We start from the raw sequence: 20849 nt of genomic DNA, 5'->3' as shown, positions 1-20849 counted from the left end.
TTGCCCAAGGGCCTCATGCCCCCTCCAATCCCTCCCCAGGAGGAGAAAAGAAAATAAATACAGGGGAAAAAAATACAAAAATGTTTATTGCAAACTACTACAATAATTTATTGAAGCAAACTGCATGCGAGTGAAGGAGAGACATCGAGGGGAGGAGGAGCTGCAGGAGGGCTGTGTCAGTTTTAGGGCTTCAGAGGGGCATGGGAAGGGAGCTACACATCTTTCCTGCATCAGGGGCGAGCAGGCTGTGGTTAGAGGACAGACAGGCACCTGGCAATGGCCAGAAAAAGAAAAGGGAGAGCTACAAGAGGTGTCATGGAAGGACAAGGCAGGGAGCGGCAGGGATCAGAGGCGTCCAGGCCGGGAAGCAAAGGAAATGTTTCATTTTGCATCCCAGAGCGCAGCCAGGGGCAAACTCTGCTCCACTTAGGTGGATGTGGGACAAGGCAGCCTCTCCCAGCCTGGTGCCAAGTGCTGGGTCACCAGAGGTGAACAAGCCCTTGGCCCAAAGGCGTTTTAGTGCCATCCCTTGACCAACAAATCCCCGAGCTCTCCTTTAGTGTTCTGTGCAAGGCTCCGCCCGCCCTGCACCTCCCACAGGCACAGGGGCCAGCAGAGACACAGCTCCAGCAGCACCACAAAGGACAAAGCCAACCTGCCCTGAGGGCCACCAAGTGTCCCCAGAGTGCTGCCCTTCTCTAGCCTGCAAGGGGAGGGGACCAGCTGCCACCCACAAAGTTTCCTGCTGGAAACCATGGTAAAGCAATCCAAGCAAGACATTGGATCATCTCAACTGACAGAATTCGTTTAGTTTAACACCATTCCACCACGGACCTGCCACCAGGTGTGCCGGGCTCTGACATGAGCCAGGCTGCTGCCACGGCGTGCCCATGGGATGCCCACACCCAGGGCACGGGACACCCAACTGCTCAGCCTCGATCCGCCCCAACACCAGGAAGTGCTTCGACTTGCTCTGACAAAGGTATCAGTGTAAGGAGGAGGGAGGGAGGGGGCAAACCAGGACAAACAGCCTGAGAAAAGCCAGCATGTTTGGGCCACAGCTGGATTTCCAGGCATCACAGGGGACAGAGTGGGTGTTCAGAGTCAGTTTCCTGTTAATCCATTTAAATTCCACATTTTATTGCGGTTTTCCAGACCCCAGGTACCCGATTTCAACGAGCTGCTGTGTGCTACAGACCAACTCAGCTGATCTTGTGCTCACACAAGATATTTCAGCTCTGCTCCCAACCCCAGAAACCCAACCAAAAAACAAGCAAACAAACAAAAAACAGGTTATTCGTCACCTCTTCCAAAACCGCTACGAATTCAAGGCCACTGAATCTCCACACAAAGTTTCAGAGAAGAGCAAAAAAAACCCAAGTCTCCATAGCAGACACATCTTATCCTATGTAAACTTTTCCAAGGGTTCAAAGCTGCCCTAACTACACCAGCAGGCAACACGTGACCCGCCACATTTCGGGGAAAGCTGGGGTGTCTGTGCAGAAGAGAGAAGCTTTCAGAACACGGCTACACAATCCCCCCTCAAAATGAGGGCAGGGAGAAAAGCTGACAGCCCCATAGTCCCACATCAATCTATTGCCTTGGATAAACAAGCCTGAGAAAATCATATCCAGTCCCTGCTAACTGTGTCTTTGTCTAGACCTGGAAAGGAGAGGCAGAGTTGGATGAGGAGCACCACATCCCCCAGCAGCAAGTAGCTCACAGCTCTCCCAAGAGTCACAAGTCACAAGAACAAGTTCCTGGCTAAAAACGTCCTTCCCCGAAAGGCTGGAGGCAAAACAGGCATTTAATGCAAGGAGCTCACCCAGATCTGGGAGGGAGGGAGAGACAGCCCATCACTCACCTCATCCTCCTGCTAACACTCTGCTGCAGAGACTCCCACTGCACACAGGCTCTTCTCCAGGGGCTCTCCCTCTACTCTGCAAAAGCTGCAAGACACATCTGACTCCAGAGCGCTGCCTTCACCTCAGCTCTCCCAGCTGCTGGCACAATGGCACTGGAGCTCCCTGCACTGGAGCCTACTGGGAAACAGCCTGAACCCCTTCCACCCCCGCCCCCTAAGAACAGAACTAAAAAATACCGACCCTTTTTTAAACAATAAATAAGGAATCTTGTTACCACAACACAAAAACGAAGCATGTTCAAAGTGCAAATTACTGTCGTCAAACTGGGATGCTCCTCCTTGCCTCTCCCACGCAGGGCTCCTGTAGCCCCCGGGCCTCTCCAAGCAAACATGATCTACGAGCCAGGGCGTTCCCTCCCTCCACTTCCTGCCAGGGCTGGAGCAGGGGAGCGTGGTGGGAGCGGGATGTGCACTGCTGCTTCACAGCTCACCCTGCCGAGGGGCTGAAGTGCCGAACTCCCAGCCCCGGCAGGGAAGGAGGAGGCTGCAAGGACCAGAGTGCAGTGGTGCATAGAAGTCGGGACCAGGGGCAGAGGGAGTCCTAAGGAACTTCTCCAGAGCACGTCCAATGCTTTTTAGTTTGCCAGTGGGGCCACGCCAAGGAGCCAGAAAGGCAACTGCTTTGGGGTAGAGCAAAGGGTTTTGGCAGTGCCCCCTCCCTTGGAGAAATCCACCACTCAATCCAACTTGCTCTGGCAATGGCAGCACGTGCCCCTTTCCACAAAGGGGCCGTGGGAGAGAGAGAAGTGGTTGGGAGAAAGAGGATGTGCTGTGATCCGCGCTGGAGGGGAGCAGACCCTTCAGTTATTTACTAGTATTGTAAGTTTTGTTTAACTTTCCTCTCTTTCAGTAAGTGCCTCCTCCTTTTTTTAATTTCCTTTTCCTTTAAAATACAGAGTCCCAGCTGTCTCAGCACCCAGGTGCTCCCCCGCCACTAGGGTCCAGTGGAGTCTGTATCTTCAATGAGCACCTCCGTGCTGGCTCCCAGCATCTCTGTGTTCATGACCAGCCCCTCTGGGTTCGCGCTGCTGCCGCTGCCTACGAAGAGCTTGCCGTCAGCCACCAGGCTCACGCGCTCTGCCCCGCCACAGTAGGGCTTTGGCATCCCCTCTGGGCTCAGCAGCAGGCAATCTGCTGGGGGAGCACTGCCCAGGGGGTCAGGGAGCAGCGGGAGGCCCTGGCCATCTGTGGGTGGCACAATGGCCTCGGGATTAGTGCCCAGGATATCGGTGCTGGTGATCAGGGCACCTGCGTTGGCAGCCAGTGCTTCAGCAATGAGCACTTCAGGGTGACTCTTGGCTTTGTGGGCCACGACGCTGTCCTTCTTCTCGAATTTCTTGCCACAAATATTGCAGGAGAACTGGTAGAAGGAGTCTGCATCATGCTTCTTCATGTGCCAGTTGAGGGAAGCCTTCTGCCGGCAGGTGAATCCGCAGATCTCACACCTGGGAGGGGACAACGAGGAGGTCACAACAAAGAGACATCCACACACACTCATAAGGACAGTAGTAGTGAGGTGGCAGCTCAGGAAAACAGCAGGGGCTTGCTAATGTCACTGCAGCTCCAGCTCTGATTTTGTTTACCTGAGGGCTTACGTTCCCCAGATCCAAGACACTGCTCCGAGGAGCAGGTGACACAAGTGTGTGTTCAAAGAGAGCTGGGACACCACGAAGAGCTGGGACACCCCGACTTCAGAGCTGCTCTGAAACGGGTGTTTTGGGGGTCCCTCAGGGAGGGAGGGTGAGGCACAGGCAGAGGTACTCACTGCAAGGGCTTCTCGCCCGTGTGGATCATCCGGTGCACTGCCAAGTTGTGGGAGCTCTTGAAGGCCCGGGCGCAGTACTCGCAGATGTAATCCCTTTGATCTGAAAGACAGCACCAGTTGCAGCATTGCTCTCCCACAGACCTGCCCCCTTTCCCAACTCTCAGGTGGTGCAGGTAAAGCTGCCCAAGAAGGAGTAGAACTACAAGTTCTGGGAGGAGGAGGTGTCCCACAACACACCACAGCCGCTGATCTGGAGAGGCGAGGCATGATTAAGACTCTCCTAGGAGCTAATTATCCACTCTGACCAAAACTGAAAGACTGGCAAACTGGGATAAATCAGACTATGTCTGTAGAGGTTTACTGCTCTACAGAGCAGTATGTGATGCCTGTCAGAAGGAGAATTAAAACCTCTATAGTCTGTTTCTTTCATTTGCTTAAAAGATGGTAATCCAGAAGACAGTAATACCCTGCTGCTGCTGTAAGTCTATGCTACCTGATTTGGCTTCACTCTCCAATGAAGTCCCAGAGGCTTTTCCATTTCTCCCCTACCTGTCCATTGACCTGAAGAGGAGTTTGCATCTATTTCCCACCCCCTTGTACCTGTGTGATGTTTGGCATGCCGCAGGAGCTGCTTCTGGAGCCGGAAGAGCCGACCACAGGAGGGATGAGGACACACGTATTTTTTCTTCAGTAAGTGCTGATATTTTATGTGGTGCTGGAAAGAAAGAGTGGAAGTTTGCACATTGTTCATGGCTGAGTGAACAGCTGAGGTTCACTCAAGTTTAGATCTCCACTGGAAAATAAACACACATGAACATCCAGCAACCTGACAGACACTCACACACATGGCTACAACTGGCCACAATGAAGTCTTCCAAAGTGACAGCATTAGGAAGGGGTGTGAGTGCCAGTGGAGGCTTAGCTGCCTGTTCCAAGCACCCATTCCCTGCCCTCCCACATGCCACAGAGGAAGTGAGCAGCCCCACCAACCTGCAGGTACCGCGGGTGAGCCAGGACCGTGCCGCAGCCTTCCATCTCACAGCGGACATACTGGATCGGAGGCTTCTTCCTGGGAAATCAGCAAGGAGAGGGGCAGAGTGCTTGGCTGCTTCTATGATCAGGTGATTCTACAGATGAAGATTCTATAGATATTCTATTTAGAATCACAATTCTCTGTGTCTGTGAGGGGCTGATGCGTCTCATGCCACAAAAAACAAGTGCAAACGTAGCAAAGCACTATTGTTCCAAAACCCCTGCCTGGGCTGTGACAGAGTTGCTGTCCAAGAGCCACCTCTTCTCCTGCCAATATTTGAGGGCTCTCCCCAGAGCTGGGAAAACCTCAGGACACCCAGAATTCCCAAAGCAATTCCTTAGTGCCGGATAATGCCACGGGAGGGATCAAGAGAAGTGGGCAGGGGCCTGGTTCACTTGGAAGAAATTAAACCAACACCTACAGGGGAAGGAGAAGAGGGAAGGCAGGGCATGCTGCTGGTTTTGGTTTTTATTCCCTTTAAGGCAGAGAGATGGCTTTCAGACAATCCTTGTCTGCATGAAGGACACAAGGGAAGGAAGTCTGCAGAACAGAACTGGGTTGAGAGGATCACTTACCTTCTCTTGGGCAGCCTTGGGCTCTTGTCATCCTTTCTCCTCCTTCCCCTCCTGTAACAGGGATACAGAAACAGAACTGAGAGAAGATTCTTTACATTAGCAGTGGGCAGAGACTTTGAAGTGTATGCTGTATTGCCTCATTAACTGCATGGTCTAGAAAAAAAACTGAGTGCAAGTTGGAGACAGATTCAGAAGATGGAGAATTCCAGAGAAATAAATGCTTCACATGGTTTGCTCTCTCAATACTTCCCATTTCCTACTGCATTTTTCATAAACATTTAATTTTGCCAACATGGTCTAGAATGGACAGTGCATCCTATTTCCTCTGCTCTGCTGGGGAACATTCCACACTATGGAAAAACATCCATCTGCCTGATCAGGAAGAACGGGATTAATGATCCAGCAGCTATTCTACAGACCTCTGAATTAGCCACAGCAGCTTCTGTACCTGTCAAGACAAAAATCTAGGCTCTGTCTGAGCAGACCTGTGCTCACATGTAAACTGCAGCCTCCCAAGCCACAGCTCTGCCCAGCTCTGCCTGCCTGATCCCACTGCTGCAGAGACACTTGGAGCAGATCGATGGAAGTATTTTCTAGACTCTACTGAGACATCTGTATTGATGGCAAGCCAGGAACATGCTGAACATACACACTCAGCATTCAAGCCAAGCCCTCAGAAAAGCCACAGGTTTTATTACGCACAAAAAGTAGTGTCTGATTCAAACAAAACCTCAAGCCTCAGAAAGCAGTCTCCAACAGACAAAAATGTTCTCAAAATATCAGCCTCCTCACTCCTCTCCACTGTGAATCAGCAGCAGCTCAGGAGCAGCAAGAGAAATTACATCACCAGTCTGCAGCAGGTCAGCAGAGGGAGCCCGGGCTGTTCCAACCACTCAGAGAGGAGCTGAGGTTCAAAACCAGCTCCTTTTTCCTTTTTTCCCCTCACATTATCCCAAAGAATGGCTTTGACACAGTCACATAAACCAGTCTCCCTCTGTTGCCAGGAGGAATGCTTCAGCCATGAGTTCCAGCGACAGCACACACCAGAAGGTGTCAGGCCACTGGCAACTGACTGGGTGGCAAAAGTTTGTTGTTATACTTCTCGAAATCAAAGGGAAAAGAGCTGATTTTCCTGACCTCTGGTGAAGTCCTAACTGTACAAAAAGGACACTTACCACACACACAAGGTATTCCAGTGACAAGACATCCTAGTGTCTGCCCCCAGCACACAGCAGGAATACTGCCCTCTCCCACTGGCTTTCAGGATCCACTTGAGGCATCACAACGAACCCATTGTAAGGACACCCTGAAGTATTTCCCACTGTGTGGTCACACCCAGGGAGGCTGACTAACCACAGGATGATGAAAAACCCCTCCACTTAAGCTAAACTCTTATTTTTTTTGTATCTGAACACAGGCAAGACCTGAGGGCACAGGATAAACAGTGCAGCCCCATCAGCTCTCAGGCCCAGAGGAGGAGGAGGAGGAGGGGGATGGGGGGAGCCAACAACAATTAAACACTGTTGTACACCAGCAAGAATGCAAAACACACAGCACACACTGGCATGTGTAACTGCAGAGTTTACTCACTTCCTTGGTGGCTCTTCATCCTCCTGAAACTCATTCTCTTCTTTCACTTCCACTTTAATCTCTTTCTGCCTTTCTTTTTCTTCTTTCCCTTTGCTAGCTTTTCTCCTTTGCTTTGGTGCTTCCCTACAAAGACACAAATACAACACATTACTCCAATACTCTTTCTACTGCCTGCTTTTTACAAAGATTTAAACAAAAACTGGACCCAAGTTCAGGTCTATTCTTCAAGTCCCACTTTCAAGCAGAAGTAAGAACCAGGCTTAGGGAAGCACCCAGCAAGGCTCTAAAGGCTTCAGTCCCTGAGAGAAGAACAGTTCTGGCCAATGCAGGCAATGTTTAGAACCATTCCACCAGATCAACTAGCACAGGTGCTTTGGGGCATGTTAAACTAATTCAGGTAACACGCCCAAATTTTTTTGGTCTAAACCCCCAGTAAGTACATAATCCAATATACTTCTCTAGGTGGGGCTTGTAGGTCTCATCCCTGGGATCATCTTTGAAGGGAACTTCTTCCTCACTGATGAGCATCTCCTCATCATCATCACTGCTGGGAGAAAAGGAGAAGAGAGGACTTTGGCAGCAACAGCTTGGCCACTACTGCAAGAAAATCTGTGCACTATTACACAGTACTTCCTCATCCAGCATGACTGGGGAAAGGTAACTGCTTGCACTGACCAAGGAGCACAGCAAAAACCAAAACAGGCCAGGCAGAGCTGTGTCCTCTCCTGAACCCACCCACCCACAGCAACAAAGCTACCAGGTGGAATGCCCAGATCAAATCTTACTATCCGTATTTCCATAATATCTCCTGACACCTGTGCACACTGGAACTGCGAAGGCAAGGGGCCAAAGGAGACAGAGCTACTGTCAGTCCCACGGATCATTTCGCACAAGCATTCATTTTCAAGTGACTCGGGCCCATCTTGAGACACTGAATAGGAGCAAACACCAAAAAATAACATGTCCTACCTGACTCCATCTGGAGACTGATGCTCTTCTGTGACCACTGAAAGGAAAATTCACCATTAGGTTTCAAAGTGTGTTCGCTGCAGTGAGCTCATCTGTCTCACGGTACCTCCGTCGACATTCAGAGCCGGGAGTGCTGGTGGCAGAAGGTACCCGTGACAAGCAGCACCACGCCAGCACCAGCCACACGCCCAGAGTGACACCCACAGCCGGCTCCCTGACCGTCCCCAGCCCTTCCATGGCACGTACCGTACTCCAGCTGGTCGGCGTTGGGCTCTGACTTGCAGATGAGCTGCAGGGAGCCAGCCTTCGATCTGGAGGCGCGGGAATTCTCGGAGTCGCGCTGGCGAGCAGCAGCCGCCGTCCGGCTGCTGCGCCAGCTCCGGCTGGGCCGGGCCGTGCCCACGGGAGAGCCATGGCTGAGCACGCCGGCCACTTCCTCCTCCTCCTTCTCTTCTTTGGGAGCTGAAAAAGCCATTGCAGTCTCTTTCAGCATAGTACAAAATGCCTAAATCCTGTCATTAAATCACACCTTCAAGCACAGCAGCCCCTGCTGATGCCTAGAAAGGCTGATCTGGAACAGAGACTAGGCAGAGCTAAATGGACAAAATAGGTGTTTATTGAAAGGCCTTAAAAAGATACACATTGGGCAGCACAAGAGCCTGGCAAGGCTACACCCAGGTTGAATCCAAGAATGGTTCCTGGTCATGAGTTTTTACATTTTTAAAGTTTTGGTTCATCTACATATTGGGTTCAATTGTCCAATTACAGTCCAGGTCATGAAGTCTCACCCCCCTGGCCTGCCCCTGTCTCTTTGCCGTTGTTTATGCTTTTTGGGTAATGGTTGTCTTGATTCTCTAGCTGGGAAGGGATTGTTTTGTCAAACTACTCTGTGAAGAGAACTTATTACACCTAATATGAAGTTTCAGAGTTACATACCAGGTAGCAGAGAATCTGAAAAATATAAAAGCTAAAACCAAAGGCGTCACTGCCTGCTGTGGGAACCTGCTCAGCCCTCTATGCTGAGACAGGACACTCCCCAGGCCCTCACCTCAGCAGACCTTCCCTTAAAACTCTCCTCACATTCCCTCTAAGGAAAGACTAGTATTTAAAAACAACTTGTATTTCCCTTGGATAAAGGCTTCTAAGACAATGATTTGCTGGCTCTAAGCACAACAAAAGAGACACTCATAAAGCTCAGCAAGTGCTTTATGAAAGGCCAGCTTCAAAGTTGGGCCATGTGAAAAGCCATGTTTAGAGAATCCCCCAAACATATACTTCATTGGAACTGTACACCTGGCAATATCCCTGAGGGATCTGAGCCAGATGTTTCTGGTGCTGTGCTACAGCAAAAAGCATCACAAATGCTGTTAGCCTGAGGTCTCCACACTTATTTACAACTTGTACAGGTGGTTTCCTTTGGCTCATGGCTGATCTCCAAACATGCTTTGGCAAGATAACAGAACTGGATGAAATGTCTTGTGAGCAAGTTAATTCCTTAAAAACTAAAATTCCCGAGTACAGTTCATTTGATCTCACCTTTTGGTGCTTACTGTGACACTGGGCCTTCATGGCCTCAGTGCCCTTTGAAATGTTACAGCTGATCACAGAATGGTTTGGGTTGGAAGGGACCTTAAATCTCAGCTTATTCCAACCCCTGCCATGGGCACCAACACCTTCCCCTAGCTCAGGCTGCTCCAAGCCCTGTCCAACATGGCCTTGGAGACTTCCAGGGATGAGCAATCCACAACCTCTCTGATTCCTCCCAGCCTGCAATCTCCAGTTTTGCATCAAGCCTTCTGAACCAAATGATCCTTTTCCTCCTAGCACATAGTTTGCTGTGCATTACTCACTGTCTGATCCTTGATTAACAGGGTGGGAATAAGCAACATTTGGCTGGAAAAGCCTGACTGGAATCCCGGATGTGAGGCATCACACTGTGTTGTAAACCATCAAGCTGCTGTCTTGCACGTATAAACCTCACTATCAGAGCGTGAACTGTACCTTCTTGGCTTTCTTTAGCAGATCTCAAGGTGACTGCTGCATGTTCTCAGTCCTCATGGCAAATATCTCATTTTTGAATGCTAAATCAAGCCCAAAGACACTTGAAACCATCCTCTATAAATTCCCCCCCAGCCACTACCGTGTTGCCAGGGATAGCACACACTGCTGCTCTGGAAGAGCTGTATTCCCTTGGAAGATCAGGCATTCAGCTGATAATACTTATAATTTTAAAAATCAGGCTTGCAGAGCTGAAGCAGACCTGCCTCAGAACACACCTGGACAGAGCACACCTCTCACCCAGCAGCTCTGCTTCCCTCCTCTAAAGGGAAGGTCTTTGATAAGCCTTTTCCCAGGATTTCTCCTCCCTACTTCCTCTGCTTCAGCATGGCTAACAGATTCAGGGCATTTTTACATGCTGAGAATACCCAAGTACCTCCCAAACTGCATCCTTAGGAGATGTATCAAGTATTTATCTTGCCACAGAACTCACAGTGATACAGAGCTATGAGCTGAAAAACCTAACTTTAGACCCTCCCAGCATGGTCCCTGGTCCCTGTCCAAGGGTCAGGGCTGCACCAGGAAACTTCTGTCTGTCAAGTGTTCAGCTGCAGGAACAGCTGGAATCAGCAATCACCAAGCCCTTGCCCAAAATATGGGAAATCTGAGATTTGGAATAAATTTTTGTCTCTTTTTCCTTCATCAAAAATAGATTAAAAATTGTGAGTGAATGCCAGTCCCTGGGAGAAGGGACAAGAAAAGGAAACCTGGAAGGACACTTGCAGTGAAGTTGTGGCTTTGTTTAGATGACCAAAAGACAGGACTCTGGGCACTGCTCTGCTTTTCAACAGAGCCAAACTTGGATTTGTAAGGCATTTGGAAGCTTCTTACCGACCCTGCAGACAATTTCAGGAAACACACATGTGCAATTAGGTGAAAAAAAGAAATAAACTATTAATTGCTAAGTTAAAAATTTGTTATAAAAATAAATGCACCACAACATATGCACACATCTGAGATTTAAGGAAGCAACCACACAGTGGATAAGGCACCAAACACCTGGTTTTATAATGGCATGGACAAAAACGAAACTCAGGGAAACTATCCAAGTGCAAAGCTCCATCCAAAGGGCTCTTCCTCACCAGAGCACTGTGAAACTGTACAGATGAGACATAGGAAAATCCTTGGAGTGTTTGGGCAATCTCAGCTACTTAAATTCAGTGCATTTTTGTAAGGTTTGGTTTTAAGTAATGACATTATGTTCTCCAAACACTGACAAAGCCTTAAGGGAAAGCAGTGCTCCCAAAAGGAGCATGAAGCCTTAAGAATAAAACTCTTAGGTATAATGCAAGTCCTCTCTGTATAAACCCATTTGCTACTTCCTGAGTCTCAAAGTTTTCCATCTTTTTTTTTAAATTTGCCAAACCTGTTTTCTTAGCAAAACCCCTGGATTTGAGAACGGGCTTCCAGGGAGGTGACTCTCCTGACTAAAATGAAAATTATTCCCACAAGGATACAGAGCGATGTGGGAAGCCAGACGTGAATTCTGCCACACAGCGACTGTAGCGACACAAATTCATTTGTAAACTGAGATTAAACGTTCTACTTCTGCATCCAATATTCCTGCAGGCACACGTTGGGAAATCCTGCAACTGCATGACTAAGCAGGCAACAGGGAATAGCCAGGGAGCACAGGCTGATGCTGCAGCTGGCCCTGTGGTGACAGTCACACTCGGGCTGTGACACAACACACACACCTTTGGCTCTCATCTCCCTCTAAACTCCCTGACAGACCTGCACAGCCAGAACTCCCAAGGGGATGCAGGAAAAGCCTGATCCCCATGGCTTTGTACCATGGCTGTTCCAAGGAATATTCCAAACTGGATTTAGGAGCTGGCTAATAGGCGGCACTGCAATAAAATAAAGGCTAATACTGCACTACAAAAAAAAAAAAAAAAATCAATTCCATATCAGGGAACACAAGTACAGAATTCCAAACCTTCACCAGAAACACTTAGTACCTTATTCCAGCTCAATCCAGGGGGAAAGGATAAATGGAATTGTGCCTTCCAGGCTCACAGGGGGCTCCTGGCTACCAGAAACCTGTTGTGCAAGGAAAGCTGCTGCTTGCTTACACTGGGCTGGCTCCTTCTAAAACTTCTGCTAAAGCCCCACAGGAGAAGGGAGAAGCACGTCGTGCTCCTGCACAACCAGTCCAAGGAAGGAAGGAGGAGGAAGACACTCCTGGGCCTGTTTCCAGGTCCTCTCCAACCAGCACAAGGTGCACAAGGGCTCCATCCAGCGTGCAGCCAAGACACAGGAGTGAAGCTTCCTCACTTCTGTGCTTCTGTAGACTAAAAAACAAACCAGAAACAAACAACCCCCGCCCCGGCACAGATTTCCTCTGGCCCAGAAGTCAGCACTTCCCAGTGCCAATTTCCACACAACTATTCCTACCATAATTTTGGCTGCAAATCTAATCAGGGAAAAAAAAGAGCCCCAGAAGTTTAACAAACACTTTTTCCACTCTCACCTTCAAGCACAGCTGAAACTCTCAGAGGCCAAGTTAAAGGCTAAAATGGCTCAATGCAGAGAGCCCCCAAACCTGGGAATTTCAATCTGACAACTATCACTTCCTGGGGTAAAAATGGGAATATTCTGCCCATTTTCTACCACTGCCAATAAATATTTCTCCTTAAACCAAAAACCAATCAAGTCTTAACTCTATACACACATGAAGCTAAACTTTTTTAGACATTTCAGCCACTCGGCCTTTTGACATAAAAGGCTGAAGCTCTGACATTACGCTGCCCACCCTGTACACAGTGAGGGGTAAATACACATAAGCAAGATCTGGGCCCAACACACAGCAGTTAATTCTGCTTCTGTGTGTAAAAACACACCTTGCCAACTGGAACTGTGATGGATTTCCACACCCAAATGGAATAAACACTTGTAGTAGGAAAAAGAGTTACCGAAACACCAGAGTAACAGCAGCCTCCGAGACACAACTGCTGGCAAACAAACCCAGACAGCTCCAGCAGAAAGGGGAATTCATCAGCACAGGTGTGTGACCTCCTTTCCTCAGGGCTTCAGTCTGCCACAATTCTCTGGTGCCAGATCAAAACAACACTACACAAAGCCCTTTTCTTGGACCTGTTTCAGAAGTCATCACCGGGTAAGGAGCAAAGCCCTCTAAGTTGTTTTTTGTTTTTTTTTTTTTTTTTTTTGCTTTTTGGTTTGGTTTTTTTTTTTTTTTTTTATAATAAATTGTTAAATAGGTGCACAAAGTTCACAGTGTGCACTAGAAAACAACAGTTCTGCTCCAGGTCGCAGATCCCCACAGCTGGGGCTGTTGTGTTCAGACCCTACTCACACCCCAAGTTGTAAATAATTTTCTCTTTCAGCCCTGAAGACATCAGCCTAAAAAAACCCATTTCCACTAAAGCTAGAAAAGAACAAGTGTGCATATCTGAATACTCTGATTTCCAGACAACTTTCCTAGGTCTCTCAAGGACCTACTCCTGTATTTCTGAGCACACAACAGAACTGAAGCCAGGATTTGCCAACTACTTGGGACTGCTGTGCAACACGAGCTGTCAAATCATGGAGCAGCCCAGCCTCATGTTCCAACAGACATGGAAAGCCCAAGTGCTTTTTGGGACAGTAAGATTTTGCAGGTTGGGCATATGCCAACAGCAGCAGCTTATCACAGTTCCACAGTCTTGAGAGAGACTCAGAAAGAAACTGCACATCACACAGCACTAAAACGTTCTTTAAAAGGAAGATCCAAAAAGAGGATTGGGCTAACTCATGAGACAGCTCAGACTTTCTAGATGGAACACAACAACAAGGGTAATTCAGCTCTTACCTTTACCAGCGACTTTATCTGCGCACCTGAAAAAAACACAAAAGCAACTGTAAGAGCCAGACTCTATGGGATGGGGGCAGCAACAAGGAACTGAATGACGTGGAGACGAGCGCTAATTCCTCAAAGTCTCGGTGCCTCTCTATCGGGTCACTGTTTTCAACCCCTCATGCCAAGGAGGATTATTTCAGCCGCAGGAAGCTGAAGGGAACTATAGGAATACCCAGCAGCAAGGGCCCAGCCATGCCCAAGGACACTTAGGACTGACCCAAGGGGATTCTGTGCTTAGAACAGGGGAGAACACAGGGGAGCTGCACTTCCAAAGGCTCCGGTGTCCTGCTTAGGCCCGAAGGTGCAGGGAATGCAGCATCTCCTCCCGGGAAGGTAGATCCCACCGCCTCCTTCACCCACACCTTTGGCAGAGGGGGCCGGACCGCGCTGGCGCCGCGGGGCACCGGGACAGCGGCCGCTGCCCGACGGTGCTGCGCGGCCGGCGATTCCCGGGACACTGCCCTTCCTGGGAAGGGACCGGCGGGCCGGCCCAACCCGGCCGGAACAAAGGGGCGGCCGTGCGGGGCACCCCGCGGCCGGAGGAGGCCCCGGGGCCTGGGTCGGTTCGCGCGGATCGGGCAGAGGCCGCCGCATCCCCCCACCCGCGGCGCGACCCCCGGAAGGCGCGGGCGGAGCGCGGCGCTGCAGGGACTCACCCGGCCCGGGGGGCCTTCCTGGCCGCGGGCGGCGTCTCGGCGGCGGGCTGCTCGGCGGCGGGCCGCGCCCCGGGGCTGCTCCGCCGGCGTCGGGGGTACTCGGCCTTACGGCGGCGGGACGCGGCGGCGGCGGCAGCTCCCCCCGCGGCCGAAGCGGCGCGGCCGCGCTCCCGGCCGCCCCTCAGCACCCGGCTGCCGCCGGACTCCTCCCCCTGATCGTTGGCGGGCGGCGGCGGACGGCGGCGGCCCGAAGTCGGCGGCCTGTCGGAGGCGGGCGGCGGTCCCGGGGCGGGCGGCGGCTCGGCGGCGGCGCCCCCGGGCTGTTCGGTGCCCGCCGGCATCGGGGCGGCGGCGGCGGCGGGGCCGGGACGGCCGCGCTCCACCCTCGGCCGGGCACGCCCGCCCCCGCCGCCCTCGGCCAATCAGCGCCCGCCGCCCGCCTTTACGCGCGGCCCCTGCGCCCCGCCCCCTGCCCGCGACCACCAATCCGCGGGCGGGACCCGGGCGCCGGCCCTGCCCCCTAGGCCCGAGTACCCCCGCCCGCCGCGCTCACGCCTTTCCCCGCCGCTCGCGCGCCGCCTGGCCAATGGGCGGCCCGGGCGGGGCGGGGCCCGCCCCCCCACAGCCGAGCGGCCAATCAGCGCGCCGCTCCCGCGCGCGCCCCGGACTCGCGCCGCCTCTCGCGCAGGCGCGGCCACGGCCGCTGCGCTCGCGCTCCCGCTCCCCCCCCGGCCGGCCCCGCTCGGCGCCCACTCGAGCGCGGCGCCCGCGGCCGCCGCCCCGCAGGCCCCTCCGCCCGGACCGCCCGTCCGCCGCCGCGCGGCCGCCGCCCGGCCCCCGTCACCGCAGGGCTCCCTACCGCCGCCGCTGCCTGCGCCCCTCCGCCTGCCCCCGGGCCCCTTTGCCCCTCGGGCGAGGCCTGGCAGGGGAAGACGTTCGCCGCCCCGCCCCACGCGGCTGCTCCGTGCCGCGGGGCTGCGGCGCCGCCCGTAGTACCGGCGGGGCCTGGCGGCCGGGCCGCTTTTTGCTACCGCTTCTCCTTTAAGAAAAAAAAAAACGCCCCGTCGGGCGGCGGGTGAAAGTCGGTGACAAAATGGTGGCCGGCGCAAGGGGGGCGGGGCACACGGCTCTGGCCCCGCCCATTTCCGCCCCGCGGCCGCGCATGCGCGGTGCCTGCCGGGAGTTGTAGTTCCCGTGCCCGGCCGTGTCCCCGCCCCGAACGGCCCCTGGGCAGAGCCCCGGGAGCGGCTGTGCCGAGGGACTCGTCCCCGTGGTCTGCACGGCTTGAGCCCCTCCCCAAAACAACCCCAGCACCGCCTGATTGTCCCACAGGAACTGCACTAACACGTTAAACCCACACGAAACCCCTAAAACTTCGCCCCCGCAGGCGCTGACGACGCCACCCGGGGGCGGGTTTTGTCACGGTCGCCACTCTGTCCCCTTCCCTGCTCTCCAGCCTACTCGGTGTCTGGGCTTCTGGACCTGGACTGATCCTGGCACAGTATTCCCTTGCCTTGGCTGCAGCGGGATGTGACACCAGGCCAGGATCTCGGGGAACAGGACTGGGTGTGCTTGCTCTGGAGCAGAGGCTTTGGCTGATCTTCCCCACCGTTTTATGACAGGAGAACAAAGGGTAACACTTCCCCAGAACAAGGTGCTCCTCATCCTCCCTCGGGAGACAAAAAGCAAAAATCACAGGGGTTCAAAGAGCCCGCAGCGTTCAGCTGGAAAATCCTGTTTGCTGAACTGGTTCCCACCGGTGAGAGGGCTCCGAGCGCCTGCTGCTTCCTTCTTCTGCATTTTAAATCCTTTCTGCTTCTGCATTTCAAGTCCTGAGCTCTGGTGTGTTCCTAGAAAACAAAAGTGTGTCCAACAGTTCCTGAGAGTGTGCTAATAAACCCCCTCGCTATAGAGGACCACATTCCCCTGACCCAAACACTGGGAAGGAGGAGAATGTCCTTGCCTGAAAGTTAAAGAAAACTTCAGGATCCTCGCACAGGGATTCCTCCTGTCCCCTGCTTTTTGTCACCCCCATGCCAACCTGTCCCTGCCACTGTCATGACTGTGGCAAGGCTGGGGTCATTTAATTCTCATTAGAACAGGGAGCAGAGCTCAGGACAGGGCACAGCTCAGCCTTTGGCCTCTGGCTTGTGTAAGGACAACTTTAAAGAGGTTCCATCTCCAGATGCTTGTGGGCACTCATGCTCCCACATCACTAAATCACTAAGAAAGCTAAAAATAACCCAAAACCTTTCACAGGCAGAATGGTTCTGCTGAGTGCAGAAAGGGAAGTGCCTGACACAAGGATCTCATGGCCAAGCAGCCCTGAGCAGTGACACCGGCAGTGCCTCCTCTGGGCTTTTGGAGCCTCTCGACATTCCTGGCCTGAAACAGGCCTGGACACAGCGGGTTGGTGGCCCTGGGGCCTTTTCCTCTGGCAGGGCTGGGCTGGATGTCCCTGCTGTGAGCAGGTGACAAAATGGTGTCAGGAATGACCTGACCCCTGAGGTGGCAGCTTGAGGGGCTCAGCTCCAGCCCATCCCACCCGTGGGGGCTCAGCAGTGCCCTGGAGCAGGACCAAGGCAGTGCCAGCCTGACCCGTGTGAGTGCTGGTGCCTCCCCACAGAGAGGATGGAATCTGTGCCTCTTAACCTTTGCTCCCAAGGTTTTTCTGGCTGGAGTAAAGAGGAGCCAAGCCAGGACCTGGTGACACTTTGGCAGGGCTGGTGGCCAAGGTGACAGAGATGTTGTTGGTCACCTACCAGGTGCTGCCTCCTCCAAACACCCAAACAAGAGCCCAAAGGACACGCCAAGCCATGTGCACCCACCTCTGGCATTAACATTCCCCCAGTCCCTTAAAGCTGCTTCCACATCCACTGCCTGCTCCCAGCAGTGCCAGGAGATTTCTCTGCCAAAAAGGGATTTGCTGTTACCTGGAAATCGATGATGAGGCTCCAGAAGTGTCCCCCAAAGGCCAGGTTCTGCTGGAATGTGACAGCACTGCTCCATCCTGCTGCCACTAATCCATTTCCACACAGCACAGGGAAGCCATCCCAGTGGCCAGTGTCTTCTGGACAAGGCCTGGGTCATCCATGTCTTGGCTTCTGGAGCTCTTTGGGCAGCCCATCGGCCAGTTTCTCTCCTCTACAGCCCCAGCCCCTATGCCCCAGCTGTGCCAGTCACACGTGTGAGGCACACAGCCCACAAAGGAAACCCTGGGTGACAAACCCCGGCGTGAGGGGCGGAGGCGAGACCGGAACAGAGCCGGCGCAGCCTCTTCTGCCATCTCAGCACCCTGGGGTGCTGCCCCTGCCCTGGGACCCCACACCAAGGCAGGATGGAGGATTTAGGTAAGTTGGGCCTCCCTGGAGCTTATCCTGCAGCCAGGCCTGGCTTGAGGTCACATTTTTGGCACCTCCGGGGAGCTTTTTCCTTCCTGTACCTCAGGACTGGGAGGAGATGGCACTGAGGGGCAGCCGTGGAGCCCTGCTCCCTCCTGTGCCTCCCCCATCCCAGGGGACCAGTGGGGCCGGTGGTTGAGCGAGCACTTGGCCAAAAATGGAGCCAGCTTGAGAGCAGGAAATGGGCTGGGGCAGCGCCGCAACCCTGCTGCACCCAGCGGGAGCCGGGAGCCATCCCGGGCCGAGGGTGGGAGAGCTGGGGTCAGGGAAGCGCCACACTGCTGGGGGCATTCCCCGATTGAGGGGAACAAATTGTCCCTCCCAGTGTGAGAGACAGCCAAGGCAGAGAGGGAAAACTGAAAGGAAAAGTGCTTGGCCCGCTTTGGGGGAAGTGGTGTCCTGGACACGCAGGATGGGCCCAGGGTGAGCTTTTCCCTGCCAGGACTTAGGCTGAGGTCTGGCAGAGGTTTCTTTGCTGGCCAGGGATGGTGTGGGGAGGCAGGACCCTTTGCCCGACTCCCACTCTTTGAGAAGGTAGGCACATCCTCGACTGGGATGGGGACCTTGGGAAGGGGGCTCAGGGCTCCTCGGGGCATTAGCAGCTGGCCAGCAGGACCTGCTGTGACCCTCCTTTTGCTCCTGAGATTTTGGGAGTGGTACAACACCGCAGGGTGTGCAGCTGGTGGGGCCTGACCCGGGTGTCTCTGTGCAGATGCTTTGCTGGAAGAACTGGAGCAGAGCTCCTGCCTGGCCTCCAAGGACAGTGTGCTGCAGGGACCAAGCTCCAGCCAGGATGCCCAGCATGGCAGCCTGAAGGTAATGCCTGGGCACAGCTCATGATGGGGTGGTGGAGCTGGGCAGGGGAAGCTGCCAGGGGAGCACCCTGAGGGCTCTGCCACAAGGGCTTGTCCTTCCAGGCACCGCTGCCGCCTCAAGCTCAGCCTCCAGGAGAAGATTTGGATTCAGTGTACAGGTAAAAACAGCCATGGGAGGGCAGAGCCATCTGGGACTGTCCATTCCTTGCTGGGATCTGCCATCCAGGGTCACCTGGGACAGACTGTATCCTGCATACCTGCAGTGCTCCCTGCAGGAGCCTGTGGGAAAGAGCTGTGGTGGCAGGGGTGGAGGGGGTCTTGGTCCTGGCCTTGGGGTGGACACCACAGCATCTCCCCTCTCTGCCATGTGCAGCACCCCTGTGCCAGTCCCAAAGCCGCTGCTCCCCTCAGCCCCACACACGGAGGCCGCCCGGCAGCTGGATGAGCTCCTGGCCGACCTGGGCCACACGCAGAGCAAGGTGAGCGAGCCTTGGCCCTGGGGCATCAGGCTGGGGGGTTTAGCCCTCACCCAGACCTTACCATGCTCCTTCCTGGCAGCTGGCAGCTGCAGGGCAGGGAGCTGGGGTGCCCACGGAGTCCCTGCTGGACAACATGCTGGACAGCCTCACCCGGGACCTGCAGGAGCTGGGCATCACGGCCGCACCCGCCGGCGTCTGCGCCGCCTGCCGCAAGCCCATCGCCGGCAAGGTGAGCCCCGCTGCCAGCCTGGCACCCCGGGCTTCCCCCAGAGCTGCCCTCACAGCCCCCGCGCCTCCTCCTCGCAGGTGCTCACAGCCCTGGGCAAAACCTGGCACCCCGAGCACTTCACCTGTGCCCGCTGCGGGCAGGAGCTGGACAAGGGGCCCTACTTCGAGCAAGGAGGGCAGGCGTTCTGTGAGGAGGATTATCACCAGGCCTTCTCCCCGCGCTGTGCCTACTGCGCCGGCCCCATCCGCGAGGTGAGTGAGTGACCCCCCGGCCTCCCCCCGGCCACCACCAGCCCCCTCACCTCAGCTTTTCCTGCAGAAAGTCCTCACGGCCCTGGAGCAGACCTGGCACCCCGAGCACTTCTTCTGTGCCCACTGTGGGAAGATGTTTGGAGATGAGGGTACGTCCCAAGGAACAGGTGCGGGGATCTTGGCCCCATCCCAAGTCTCCCCTGCTCTTGCACTTATCACCCCACCCAACAGCTGCCCATGATCTCTCCCTTGCCTCCTATCCCGGATACCACCATGTCCACGTCCCACTGTGAGCCATCCCCAGCTGGGTGCCCATCCCCATCCCCTCCCCACAGGGTTCCTGGAGCGCAATGGGAAGCCATACTGCCACCAGGACTTCCTGGCCATGTTCGCCCCCAAATGCCAGGGCTGTGAGCGCCCTGTCGTGGACAACTACCTGTCGGCCCTGCAGGGCGTCTGGCACACCGAGTGCTTCGTGTGCACGGTGAGTGGGACGGCGGGGATGTACACCATGGGGATGTTCCCAGGGCCATGCCAGCTTTCCCCTCTTCTTCCCCCAGGAGTGCTTGACTGGCTTCACCGGCGGGTCCTTCTTCGAGCTGGAGGGGAGGCCCTACTGCGAGCTGCACTTCCACCAGCGGCAGGGCACCATCTGCCACGGCTGCAGCCGCCCCGTCACCGGGCGCTGCATCACGGCCGCGGGGCGCAGGTACCACCCCGAGCACTTCATCTGCACCTACTGCCTGGGCCGGCTGCACAAGGGAACCTTCTGCGAGTACAGCGACAAGATGTACTGCCAGCCCTGCTACAACAAGCTCTTTGCCTGAGCCCCAGGTGCCCAGCACACAGCCTGGATGTCCTCAGCATTGTCCCCACCATCAACATGCCTGGCATTGTCCCTGCTGACCCAAACACGCCTCATATCCCATGCATCAACATGCCTGCCACTGGTCCCGCTCAGCCAACTGCCCCTAGCCTTGTGCTGCCAAGCCAGGCTTCATTCCTTGTCCCACTGCTTTCAAGACATCCCTAGCACTGCTCCTTGGACCTGAAACAATAAAATACCTGGTCCTGCCTTCTCTCTGTTTACTGGTGGCTTTAGGGACAAGGGTGCAAGGCAAGGTGGGAGGGCTGGGAAATACCACATGGTATGTCACGAAGTGACACCTCCAGGAGCCATGGAGACCAGCGCCACTCCTGGAAAAAGCAGCTGGGATCCAGCAGCAAAGCCAGAAACACCAAAGG

At 54.3% G+C, this 20849-nt stretch overlaps 2 protein-coding genes across 4 annotated transcripts; one reads left to right on the top strand and one right to left on the bottom strand.

Moving 5' to 3' along the window:
- Window positions 1–68: 68 nt before the first annotated feature.
- On the bottom strand, window positions 69–14770 carry ZFP91 (ZFP91 zinc finger protein, atypical E3 ubiquitin ligase). 2 transcript variants are annotated; one of them, XM_030273683.4, is made up of 11 exons: window positions 14430–14770; window positions 13726–13751; window positions 8103–8318; window positions 7857–7893; window positions 7342–7434; window positions 6888–7010; window positions 5298–5348; window positions 4680–4758; window positions 4290–4404; window positions 3690–3789; window positions 69–3369 (listed from the first exon to the last, which is right to left on the bottom strand). In XM_030273683.4, the coding sequence occupies exons 1-11, from the start codon at window positions 14768–14770 to the stop codon at window positions 2859–2861; spliced, it is 1692 nt and encodes a 563-aa protein (XP_030129543.2). In that variant the 3' UTR covers window positions 69–2858. The 2 variants fall into 2 exon arrangements, with proteins under 2 accessions (XP_030129543.2, XP_030129544.2); XM_030273684.4 differs by having other exon boundaries at window positions 7342–7431.
- A 2736-nt stretch (window positions 14771–17506) lies between these two features.
- LPXN (leupaxin) lies at window positions 17507–20683 on the top strand. Of its 2 annotated transcripts, XM_030273685.4 has the most exons (9): window positions 17507–17779; window positions 18543–18646; window positions 18748–18803; window positions 19019–19124; window positions 19204–19353; window positions 19431–19604; window positions 19672–19753; window positions 19940–20088; window positions 20165–20683. In XM_030273685.4, the coding sequence occupies exons 1-9, from the start codon at window positions 17767–17769 to the stop codon at window positions 20429–20431; spliced, it is 1101 nt and encodes a 366-aa protein (XP_030129545.4). In that variant the 5' UTR covers window positions 17507–17766; the 3' UTR covers window positions 20432–20683. The 2 variants fall into 2 exon arrangements, with proteins under 2 accessions (XP_030129545.4, XP_072785698.1); XM_072929597.1 differs by lacking the exons at window positions 17507–17779; window positions 18543–18646; window positions 18748–18803 and having other exon boundaries at window positions 18810–19124.
- Window positions 20684–20849: the final 166 nt, after the last annotated feature.

Source organism: Taeniopygia guttata, chromosome 5 (genome assembly GCF_048771995.1).
Source record: "Taeniopygia guttata chromosome 5, bTaeGut7.mat, whole genome shotgun sequence".
NCBI lineage: Eukaryota > Metazoa > Chordata > Aves > Passeriformes > Estrildidae > Taeniopygia > Taeniopygia guttata.
Note: the sequence above shows the minus strand (reverse complement) of the source record. Positions and strands in the feature narration are given on the sequence as shown.